At 41.1% G+C, this 12,688-nt stretch overlaps 1 protein-coding gene across 1 annotated transcript in view; it reads right to left on the reverse strand.

Moving 5' to 3' along the window:
- The window catches only part of Jakmip2 (janus kinase and microtubule interacting protein 2), a 142,475-nt gene that overhangs the window by 23,110 nt on the left and 106,677 nt on the right, over nucleotides 1-12,688 (reverse strand). The window contains exons 8-16 of the mRNA XM_051200883.1: nucleotides 11,781-11,837; nucleotides 10,758-10,877; nucleotides 9,419-9,547; nucleotides 7,781-7,864; nucleotides 7,029-7,091; nucleotides 4,135-4,233; nucleotides 3,173-3,271; nucleotides 2,316-2,369; nucleotides 1,460-1,525 (exon numbers count right to left, since the gene is read on the reverse strand). Coding sequence (XP_051056840.1) covers nucleotides 1,460-1,525; nucleotides 2,316-2,369; nucleotides 3,173-3,271; nucleotides 4,135-4,233; nucleotides 7,029-7,091; nucleotides 7,781-7,864; nucleotides 9,419-9,547; nucleotides 10,758-10,877; nucleotides 11,781-11,837 — 771 coding nt within the window. The remainder of the gene's footprint in view (nucleotides 1-1,459; nucleotides 1,526-2,315; nucleotides 2,370-3,172; nucleotides 3,272-4,134; nucleotides 4,234-7,028; nucleotides 7,092-7,780; nucleotides 7,865-9,418; nucleotides 9,548-10,757; nucleotides 10,878-11,780; nucleotides 11,838-12,688) is intronic.

Consider the following 12,688-nt stretch of genomic DNA (forward strand, 5'->3'; position numbering starts at 1 on the left):
AGAGGCCAGTTCAAAAAAAGTAGTCCACAAATGCCCCTGTGCTTGAACAGACTTAGCACACTCACACCAGGGAAAGAGTGAAGGACCTAACGAGGTACACAGTGCTGGTTCTTATTTCTCTACCTCTTTAGTCCACACCTTTCATAGAATCAGCCTACGTTTTCTTTACAGTCCCAAATCAAGGCATTTTTACATGCATTAAAGGACTGGCACCCATCATGCCTTCAGCTGGGGAAGAGGCTCTGATCATACAAAGTGTGAGGCCGATACAAAGTGTGAAATTTCTTGGGGTGTCAATGGATTCATTCCTTTGCTTCTCCAGTAAGCATTTACTGATCATTTCTTTTCTAGCTGCTCGGGTGGAAACAAACAAAACATCCATTTTCACGTTTTCTGGAGCCGACGTTTTTTCTTTTATCATTTGATACTTGGTTCATGTTAAAACTTTCCAAGTGAACAGCAAAATGCTTTTAGTAAGATACATGAAAGTGGTTTACTTAAATAGATACCAGTAAATGGATCGTGCGAATATTTTGTATTTTTAATTCTGCAACAGCACACACTTCTTTCTTTTGCTCCCCTTATCTTTATGCTATTATTTCGAGAATTAGAAATTGCTATTGGACCTGTAGAATGTGATCATTTCAAATTCAAAAAAGCTGACTGTTGCTCAGGGTTTCATATAACTTTTGACATTATTGCCATGTCTTCAGAATTAAGGAAGTATCTTAATGCATACATACATCAAATTTTTCGTGTTATTCAAACATATGCACATGACTCTCTGTTATGTACAGAGTCTTTGTTTTTAATTAAAATTATTTTGGGACCGATTCTTGCTATATCAACCAGGGTGGCCTTGAACTTGCCTATCTCTTTCCAAAGTGCTGTGATTAAAAGTGTGTACTACTATGCCTGGCTGTGGGTTTATAGACTTGGACACAACCATGAATCTGGCTTCCCTGTCTTGGTTCTCTTCCATCTGTAACGTCATTTACGAGGTTCAGACACAAGAGGTCAGCAGTACACCAATATTGTTGGGCTTTCAAACAGAGGCTGCAGTCAAGTCAGGACCAAGCCACAGACAGAATCTATGGGGAACAATAGGTGTGTACACACTAAATGGACAGCCAGTGACTAGAGCAACTCTAGTTTCACTAGCTCTCAACAAAACCCTTCTTAGTAGCTTCCCAGTTCACTGGGATTGCTTGAGTAATGTAACTGAGAAGGGTCTCCATTTTGATGAATGATACATTTTGCAAGTGACTTTAATGCAAAAATATCCATCCATCCTAGAGTGATATATAGACTTCTGTCAGTTCTCACTCTCCTGGATCACATCACTTATCACATATTCAATAATGCAAAATTGGGTGCACAGGGCAGGTGTTTCAGACTCCTGCTCTCAGATACCAAGCTCAAACACTGAATGACTGGAAATGTCAGTTTCATTCATTACCTTCTCAGCCAGTGACAGCACAGTGCTGGCCTGAATTATGGCCACCTGCTCTTCATTCCTCAAGTTCTGTGAAAGACAGAGGAAAGACAGAGAGGTGAGAATGCTCATGGCCTATGCACCATGGAAAACACATGTGCCGCGAACACAGCATGCATGCAAATAGCCTTTGTATGTTCTGACTCCTAATATAGTAATTCTTCACACAGAGCCTTGGTGCAAAGTATAGGCTTTGCACCTTATTACAGTCATGGCTAAGAAACCCTGAACAAAGGAGCTGACTCCTCACAGCAGTTCTGACAAGATTACATCGGGTCTCATTTTCAAGGGGGAAATGGGGCGCCGTTTTCCTTGTACATTCCTCAATGTACTAAGTGTGCCATTCACCTTAATGCTGTTATGAGTGGTGCTGCCCCTGAATTAATAGTCCTTGGCCCTGCTCAGAGGGAGCTGCTAAAAAGAAAAAAAGAAAGGAAGAAAGAAAGATTATAGCCTCCTGCTTCACTTTATAGGGCTGCCAACAACCCTAGTGTTTAGCAGTCTTTCCGACTGCCTAGCTGATTAATTCTACACGGGATGCCTGTGAGCTGCAGTCAGGCGGTAATTAGCTTTAATCACTGTAAATGTGGTCTGCATTCCAACCTGAAGCCTTCCTATGATAAACCTTCTTCCACATCTCCTTTCTGAGGTTTCCTTCCCATCATGTCTATGGCTGCTTTGGCATGTGGGATTCTCTGTGAGGAGGGTACATGCTGTCTACTTGCCATTATCTTATTCTTGGCACACACACTGCCAGTATTTCTTAACTCTCTTCAGGCCAATCCACACCTTTGTCACACGTAATCAGTGCCTTACTTACCCCATTATCACCCAGGATGTCAAGCTGCTTTATGAGATCAGGGATGTTGACATCCTGCAAAATCAAGGAGAGGCATTCAAGTCAGGCCCAGATGTGGCAGAGAGAAGGGCACTGACGCGGGTACACTGGGCAGCTGAGAGAGGAAGCAGGGAGAGCCATGCAGAAGGTAAAGGGACCAGCCAGACCCAGTAAGAGATACCCCAGCTGTCCCTCAGGAGGAAGTCCTCATGTCTTTTATGAGAACTGCTGGGCAATCTATTTTGTGGGGAGCAGAATCACACCAGCCGTCTCAACATTGCTACATAAAATGTGTTCCACTAAGCACTAAAGGATCACATTTGGTCTAGTAAATAGCAAGTTATTAAGCCTAAGTCCCTCCTAAAGGGCTAAAATCCTAATTTAATCGAATCCATCAAAAGCAGCAAGAACTGGATGACTTCAGAAGTCTCGTCTCACTCAAAATCCCCCTACAATGAATTCTGTAGCATCTGGGAAGCCGCAATAAAGGGACTCAGGTGTCACGTTCTGTCTGGCTATCCTTGAATTGTGTTTCTTGGAGCACATAGTTTATTAATACTTCCCTGAGGCAATTAATACTATTTATTTTAATGCACACTTTGATCCTGCACCATTCCCTATATTACTCTGATCCAAGTGCCCCCACCTGTTCTTTGCTATTACCCTTTATGTCTCTGTCAAACATTTGTTTTATGTCCTATTGCCTTTCCAATAGATGTGCGATTATTTTTGTCCTACTGTCTAGGCACTGACATACAGAGTGGCTATGAGCAGCCATTCCTTTCCCAGGCCCCATTTTCCTAATGTCTGCACATACAGAAGATCCAGCATCAGCCTACCTTAACACCTTCTTTCATGCAGTAGATCTGTAGAGCACTCACACCATCGGAGAAGGGGTGAATTTGTAGATTAAATGGAGGCGATCTCCTCTCTCTCTCCTTGAAGGATATAAGAAGAGTAAAGAAGTGGTAACATATCAAACACTAAGCTAGCTGTCTCTTTATACTGGTACAGCCATTTAACAGTGTGTCATTGGGCAAAAGATAAAATAAAATAAACTCAAGATGTACATGCCTAAATTGAATGGAAGAGAATTAAGCAGTCAGTCATCTAAAAATATGGGAGAAAATTTATGGATGGCATCATCCATCCTTGAAGATTCCTGTTCAGGGAAATGTGGCAAGTGGAGATGCAATTTAAACAGTATGAATATTTATTCCCTTCAGATATCAGAGGGTGGTCTTGCTCTGAAGGTTTATGGTGATAAAGAGCCTCTGCACATTTCATCCTCTCGTTCTTTAAGGGTTAGATACACAGGCTGCAGGGATGTCTTACTCTCCTCCCCAGTGGCTAACTTCACCTCCAGACCTAATCTGAAATAACCTCAAGACAAACATCACTAGCAAAATAACGAAAAACTCAAACAGGAATTTGTCATCACCCAGAACCTCAGTCAGATTTTGTAGAATACAATGAAGGTGTGGCATGACATGTTTTATTTAAAAAAAAAAAAAAAAAAAAAAAAAAAAAAAAACCCAAAACATGCACCTCAAGTTTGGCCTGTTTAATTTAGGTATTTCCTAAAATCGGTTACCCAGCTATTGGAAAAGCACAGTCCCTGTGAGGAAAGTTTTAAGCTTCCTCAAGACTCACCATTACAAGTCACATGGCTTGGGAACAACTATAGAATCCTGAGTCCACTCTGAGAGTATGACTCTGAAATGCCAACTTCAGGCCCCCAGGCCTAACACACTCTGCACATATCATGATCATCGTATCATTAACACCAGCATTTCCTTACTTCTAGTTCTAGGTTGCGAAACTCCAGCAGCTCATTCTGGTCTCTGGCATCCTGCAGTTCCTGCTGTAGCCGGTGATTCTCTGCTTCCTGTTTCTCTATCTGATAAAGTAAACCCTGGAGTTAGCAAGGAGCACCTTGGCAAAACAAGCATGGACAGTCTGCATCCACTCAGGGAGTAGGATTTGCTCTGGATCATGACAACCATCCCTAAGGAGATGTGGTTGGGGTAGGTTTGGCTTCCCTTCAGCTAATTTTGGAAAGCACAGAGACACGTGTGAAGAAGAGCCTTTCTCTGAGCATGAAGGCTAGAGCTTCTGTAGACAGTGAATTTGAAACACATGTCCCGCACAGGTCAGATACAGTGTGCTGGGAACAAATTTAAGGACACTTATGAGGGCAATTGACATGCTTATCTCTAAAAATACCAGTTGTCACAGAAATAATTTGACCGTTAATATACAGCTCACAATTACAGAAGTCTGTGGCTAAAGTTTAATCAAGTCATGCCCATCACCTCAACACAACCTTTTGCTAAGATTTGACGTATACTTTTGTAGGAATTCTGAAACACACAGTAATTGCTTTAAACAGCTTGTACTTACAAAACTGAGAGTTTTGACTGCTGAATAGAGTGACATGAGATTCTATAGTATGGATTCTAAACCTTAGAAAATTGCTCAATCCTTGATCATTCACTATTCAATGTTATCAGTGTCATATCTGAACAGACATATGTGAACATGTAGTCATCCCAACACAACACACACACACACACACACACCTAGCAGTCCTGATCTACCTTGTGATTCCAGGAACTTTCTCCATTCTCATCCACCTGGAAAACACTCCTCTGTCTTCTATATTACAAAGAATATCGTTCACTTCCCCAAATGCCAATCTGTAAGTTCCTTATGTACCTCGGCTCCTCCAAACACTCGCAAATGGCACCACTTTCTCCATTGTCCTGTGAGGCCATTTGTTGTTGTTTATTTGCTACCAATTGGTTGGTTTTCTAAGACTGGGTCTCTCTATGTGAATCAGGCTGGCATCAAATTCCTGGCCACCATTGGTGGCCTGCCTTAGTGTTTCCTAGGGACTACAGGTACACAGCGCCACACTATTGTCCTATATGACTTTCTCAAAGGCATACTGTACAACCCGATGAAGCATGAAATATTGGGTTAACTCAGAAGTGCACCAATGTGTCTCCCCCTCAGGCAGGGATCACATCTGAGAGCCCTGTGGATTTTAAGGAATCTGATGGTCTTTATATGTTGCTTTCCTTGCCATTAACTAGGAAGCAATTGTTATTCACAGTGGCAGTTTGAAAGCGTACATGTAGAAATAGGAATACAGAGGTTTTAATTATAGAGATCTTATTTTCCAAAACATATACCTGAAGTAAAATATTCAGTGTGTGTGTGTGTATGTGTGTGTGTTTATGAATTAGAAGACATAGCCCAAAAATTTCTCTTTGACAAAAATAAATCAGACTAAAGGAAATCAGAAAGCATACTGAAATTAATAGCATGATAAAGGATTGTAACAACACACCATGGGACATCTCTGAGATTAGTAAGACAACAGCTAGCAACAGAGCAAAGATGAGGAGCTATGTGATCAATATGATCAACAGGGGTTTTTCACCATGCACCCTGTCAACCTCTCTGTCTTTCTGTCCATCTGTCTCTGTGTTCTCTCTCTTTCTCTCTCCTTCTCTATGTGTGTGTGTGGGGGGGGGGCACACAACTGACTTTTTTCTTGTCTCATGTTATTACTTAACTTTTTATTTGTTTTGTAACAGGGATTGAACACAGAGCTTTAGATGTGTTGGGCAAGTGCTCTACCACTGAATCCTCTTTTTTTTTTTTTTTTCTCCTTTCAGAGAGATCTCACAAATTACCCAGTCTAGTCTTGAACTCATTGTGTAGCCTTAACAGACCTTCAAGTTCTGATCCCCCTCCCCCCACACCTCAGCCACTTGAGTAGCTAGCCACTTGTGCTATCAGGCCCACCTAATCACATTTCTTTATAGAAGCCTTAATGTCTGAATTTTGGGTACTGGCCACCTCTGGACTTCAGTCCTGCTACACCTAGAGAAAGACAGGATGCAGTAGCCTTGCCAAACTAGAAGGAAGAGGCTAGCTTTTTCCTTCACACTAGGACCAGGGCAGAGTGGTCAGTTTTTATCAGAAGCATGGTAAAATAATTTCTACATAATTTTGAATTGACCAAAAGATAGGTTTTCTATATTCAAAAGCTTTCAAGTCTATTTCTGTTAAGTATAAGACTATGTTTTAAATCTTTCATTAGGATCTATTGGTTACAAAACATACAAACATGAGTTTTTTTCTTTGTTTGTTTTGGATGCAACTAAAAAAAATCAATCCCTTTCTTTAAAAAGTAAAAGAAGCAGCCAAGCTTAGCAAATATGTCTAAAAGTGAGAATATAGTCTGTGGAAGTCAGAGCTCAGACATATTCTGTCACTTTCTTATACAAAACAACATGTGCAGTGAAATTTTTTTCTTTCTTTCTTTCTTTTAGGGGGAGGCGGGTGAACAACCACACAGGTGATGCTCATGGGGATGTATGCACACGCATACACACACACACACACACACAGCATATATACAATACATATATATGGCAAACAAAGAGGTGGGGCACAGGAATCAGGTCCTCACAAGTCCACAGCCATGCACGAGTGGAGTGCCACTTAACAGATGGGGATGGCAGTAATGGGATGCAGCTGTGCACGCAGCAGAGGACAGAGCAGCGGCGGGCGGGAAAGCCTCCCCTTCCCTGGCCCCTGTGCCACTCCTGAGAGCACCCCCTGCTGCTCCTGGATCATCATTTTCTCCTCTGTCCCACTAGGGTGGTGCGCCCAACATACCTTTTCTAAAAGCTCCTGGTTTCTCTTAATGAAAAGTTGTTTATCTTCTACCCAGTGTGAATCCTGTTTGACAAAGAATATCGCGCAGTCAGCATTTCAGAGTGCCACGAAGGAGTATGTGTCCTCAAACAAGTTGGCCAGAGCCGTGTTCTTTCCACCCGGTTTGCCTGCACAGAGTAACTGGTTCTGGTAAATGACATCCACCCTTGCCAGCTACTTCTTTAAGGATTCTGGGGCCAAAGTTGCCAGGACAAATTAGCCCTCTTTCCATAGATCATCACTTACTATCTCTATCTTTTCCAGTCTGAATAATCCAGGACCAGCCTTCTGGGGACTCAGAAGTGACCACACAGGCAAAAAAAAAGTGAAAACAGGTCAGAATGCACACAGGCTCGAATACATATGAATGGAAAACATTACAATGCAGAATCATATATGGGAGCACAGAGGCAAAGAACACGCTAGGGAGGGAAGCCCTGCCTAAGCAGTTTTCCACAGCTCCAGGCCTTGTCCGACCTGGTGCCCTTCCCTCTGGCCTCTCTCTTCCCACCTTCACTCATCGCTGTGGCTGGGTTTGCACTCTGGGAGAGTAACACCAGGGACTTGAATAGTTTACATTCTGACACAGTTTGAGAAAGGTCACTGTGGTGAGCCAAGCCATGTCCTGGGTGTGGCCCATGCATGGGGTGAGCCAGAGGAGACACAGCCTGAAGCAGCTGCATCTGCAGAAGAGCTATCAATCAAGCACCTACCTGCCCTTTCTGAGCTAGCGTTGCCTCCAGATCTTCGATTTTGGCTTTGTATCTTAACACCTCTGCTTGGAGCTGCTCTTGTGCCTGGTGAGATCAAAATTCCAGAGTTCAATGCGTGACATGACCATGTCCTTCACTAGTGCTCAGCAAATTCTTTTGTGTAGGGAAGGGGTTTTCAAGAACAAAAGTCTTCTAAGTCACCATCATGATAAAGATCTAGAGTCTTAACTAAACCTCCCACTTGTCATCACACTACCATGCATGCTTTTCAGCCAACCATGAAATGATTCCAGCCATACTCCAGACTCCACCTCCCACCTCAGGTGACATTCCTGTTTCTAAATCATCCATGGTAACTCACCATCACTCTATCTAAATGACCTCCTTTTATGACCTTATTTTCCTCTTCAGATTCAATTCTTGTGTAATATACACACATACACACATATATGTAATGCAGTATGAAGGGTTAACAAATACTGACAGTGAAAACCTCAAATATGATAGTATTGAGGAAAATACATGAGCATAAGAGAGCCCCTCTTTCTCAAGATGGCTTTCCCGTCCCAAATCAAAGTTTAGTCTTTAACTTTACCCACATGTGTGTGTGCTTGTCTGTGCTACAACTTAAAAATAGATGTGCAGTACCTATCTACTGTCTACATGACTAAGAGTAGTTGCTGTGACACCTCCCAGCATGTTGTGATCCCTTCAGAAAGAAAAGTGAGCAACAGCACTGCGGAGACATGTTCCTTCTTGTCTCTTGCCAAAGTTCATAAGGCTGGTTCTTCTGATGATTCTGACTCTGCAGCTTAAAGGCTGGGCTCATGTGCTAGCATCAGAACCCCGGGGAAATAATTTAACTTCCACCGAATGAATGAATAAATAATTCCCTTCCTCCCTCCCTCCCTCCCTTCCTTCCTTTCTTCTTTCCTTCCTTCCTTCTTTCCTTATTTCCCTTCCTCCTTTCCCTTCCTTCCTTCCTTGTTTCCCTCCCTCCTTCCCTTCTTCCTTTCCTTACTCTGTCCTTCCTTCTTTTGAAGAAAGGCTTATGAGTGACAATTATGACATTCTAGGAAGAAAGTAGACCGAATAATAATTGAGTGGTAATTCAAGTTTTACCACATACTAGCTGTGTGGCCTTGGGCAAGCCTATTAATCTCTCTGGGTCTTAAATTCTTCTGTTATAAAAACATCTGCCTTAGACCTGACACAAGGATTCATTCAAATCTTGTAAAATTCTTAGTGAGTTGTAAATGCAATGTTTTGCTCTTCTTAATTAAGAAGAGAAAATGGCTTAATCAGTACTTTTGAAAAACAAAATTATTTTAAAGCAAAGAACTTAAAAAATGGATCATCAAAATCCAATATGGGTTAGAAAATATAAGTTTTCAAGTATGGAATATAAAAAGCACACATCCGATATCTTTAAAGGAGCAAAAGCATTGATCTTTACTGGTTCTTATGTGTTTAGATGTGAAGTTAGAATTAGATAAAAAAAAAAAAAAAAAAAAAAAAAGCTCCAGAGGCTAAAATGGCACACAGAAAGCTGCACTGCTGACATTTGAATGTCCTTGGTGCTTTTGTGATGCAACACCTGCAAGTTGACTCTAGACCCTCTTGCAGGTCCACACTCACCTTGGCTTCTCTCTCAGCATCTATGATGCCCCCAGTCTGCTCCTGCAAGAGGGCATATGCTCTCTGGAGGGCCTGGTATTCTTTTGTTAGTTGTCGAAATCGTAGCTCGGATTCTTCAGCAGCTAGACTCTGGGGTTTGAAAAGCAAAAAGTTCAAAAGTAATTATGCTATGTCTGTGTCCTGTGTTCTGTGTGAACAGTGACATTTGCCTACTTTTGTAAAGAAATATGACTTATTTGATCTATTTTTAATTCTGAATTATTGGTGAAAATGTGAATACAGAGTAAGTTCAACATAGTTGGAAAAATCTAAGACATTATTTTAACGAAAGAAAGTTATATTTTTAACATTAATGCTTACTTCCCATTTTGCCTTGAATAATACCCAATTTTAGATCCAAATAAGAAATCATACCTAAAGTTTGGATCTAAATTTGAGGCAAGTATAGGTAAACCTTTACTCTCATTTCTTTCCAAGCAATCAGATATATAAATAAATCATTAATTTATGTTATAATTCTTCTCTAATAAATCATGAAGCCCCTTCTCAACCTCAGAACTTAGAAATTTAGATTTGGGGCGTAATTCAATCATCACCAGAGAATTTGCTCAAAAACGTGGAAAGGGGAGCTGGCGATGAAATTCAGATGGTAAAATGCTTGTCTAGCATGCACAAAGTCCTGGCTCACTCCCCAGCATTATACATACATGCATGCATACATACATACATACATACATACATACATACATACATACATACATATGGAGGTGTTCTGGTCAACTTAAATCTCAGAACTTGGGAGGTAGAGGCAGGAGGATCAGAAGTTTATACACACCTTTAGCTGTTTAAGGGGTCTGGGGACAGCTAACAATCCATGGAACCCTGCCTATAAAAAACAGTATGGACAGAGAGGTTTCACTCCCTAAATCCTGACTTAGCTGACTTAGTAGCTGTGTTCATTGTAGCTGAAGGGCCTGGATCATTCTGATGAAGATAAACCACAGAACATGGAGTTTACTTTAACACTGCCTTAGTCTGATTCTAAAAGCCTCTTGGGTTTGCTTTCCCTTTCATAACTTCCCTTCCACAGATGAAGTTTTTTTTTTTTTTGGAAAATTGCTTTTGAGATGAGTAACCAAATTATAGAGCTACACAGAAGGTTTGAGAAGTCTCTAGAGAGATTCCATGATGTAGGTGATACTTATTTTCCAGAGTTGTCAAAGTGGAGCATGACCTCAAGGTTGGTCATTGTTACAAGAACACTCTGTGCTTTTCCTTCCCCTTAGAGGGAAGATTTGGTGATAATATCATAGAGGACCAGAGAAAAGAAAAGGCTTACTTCATCTAAGTCATCATCAGGAGTGGCAGGTGTCCGGTCTGTTCTAAAGGAAGCCATGGATGATGTTTCTGAATCCATAGAGTCCTCATCATAGCCAATGAATGGATCCAAAACAGGCCTCTAAGTGGAGAGAAAGTATAGACTTACTAATTTGAAAGTCAGTGAAGAATGCCATATTCAAATCCCATTCACTACAGAAGATACAGATGAGCACAGAGATCATGGGTTCGTTAACGTTCCTGGGTGAAATACAAACACTAGGCAGGAACACAATGCCGATCCATCTCTTCCTCATGTTTCTCACTTCTGACATACTCAGAAGAAATGTATGACTATTTGGCTGGGTCCTAAAGCCATCATAATCTATTCAATTTACCTTCTGTGCCATGATGAGTCAATGCATCCTACTCTTTTTAGTATTTAAAATCGGCCTAAGGGGATTTGAAAATGGAGGCACCCATGTAAAAGAGGTCATGGTCTTAACTCTAGTCATCCAATCCCACACCCAGACCAAGTGACATACATGGTAAAAACAATCACAAAAATCCAAACCAGGAAATCCTGTGCATTGTAAGGGGCTATAAGAATAATGGTGGGCTGAGAATGTCATTATAACTAATATTTCCCAAATGATAATAACTCAAACACATTTATCAGTTACAGGACAGATATCAGAAACTAATACGATTCAATGGAAGATATCTACCATGTATATCTCTTACATGTAATTAGAATGTAACCCACCCACTTGTCAGAAAAACCCTCTAATATTAAATCTACTGACTTTCCTATTAGAGGAAGTCATAGCCTTTCAGATTAATGCACAACACAGCCATTTTCAAACTGAGAAATGGCAAGAGCTTCTTTTTTTTTTTTTCCTTTTTTCTTTTTTCTTTTTAACTGCTCAACGTTTGCTGCTGTTCAAGAGAGTCTAATTTATCACATCTTTGCAGGAAGGTTTCTTGGCATGCCTCCCTTCCTGGCTCTTTTTGGCAAATGCCAGATAAAAGTGTCCCCCTTTACCTTGATTGGCTTCGAGCTTCTCCTGTGCTTTCTCCTACGGATGAGTTTTTCTCGGTCCTAGAAAACAGATAAGGACTTTTCAGATTGAAAGTTGTCACTTTCTTCTGCCCACAGAGGCTGAAAGAGGGCATTGGATCCAAGAGAGCCTCTGGTTCAGGGAAAGGAACTCACCTGCTGAGCTACTTGTGTGGTGGATGGGGAGTTGGGGGGGGGTACTGGGTAGGGAGGTAGGGGGGTAAGGTGGGGGTTGTCCCTTGTTTTGTTTTTCCGAGACAGTTGTTCTCCCCTGAGAGATTATACGTTTTTATCTGGAATGTGATTTTTACTTTATAAATTTGGTAACATTTGAATGTGATGTGCCAATATTTTCAGAGTATGTATCTTATAATTTTTCTGCCATTTAATCAGGAAGTATGCTGTATTTCTTCATTTTACACCTGAAAACAGGGTCCCACAAAGAGTAGTTGTTATGCTTTCCAATGCCCACAACTACTTTGCATTTGTGGTGAGAAAATATTGTTTCTAATTAGAACACAGGTTTATGTTTTACATTTTGTCATTTTTTAGCATAGGCAGGTGTCCCTCGACTATTTTTGTAACCTTGTTTTGAGTCTGCAGCTGGTGAGGATGGGACAGGAAGCAGAGCAGCTACTTTGCTGGAGTTACCTAGTTTTGTTTCTGTTTTATTTGGAGAGATGTCTGTGGCTTTCTGAATAACTTTGGGGAATACCTACAGACTGTGATAAGCTTCGTGACTCCATGCTGTGAGCATAGATACTGGAACAACTTGGGATTTAAGCATTAAATACTCTCTCTGTCTCTGTCTCTCTCTGTGTGTTTGTTTGTTTGTTTGTTTTTTTTTCCTGTGTATTTGAGCTCCATGGAACTCCCCAATCAATGAGAAGCTT

This window comes from Phodopus roborovskii, unplaced genomic scaffold, assembly GCF_943737965.1.
Source record: "Phodopus roborovskii unplaced genomic scaffold, PHOROB, whole genome shotgun sequence".
Taxonomy (NCBI): Eukaryota; Metazoa; Chordata; class Mammalia; order Rodentia; family Cricetidae; genus Phodopus; species Phodopus roborovskii.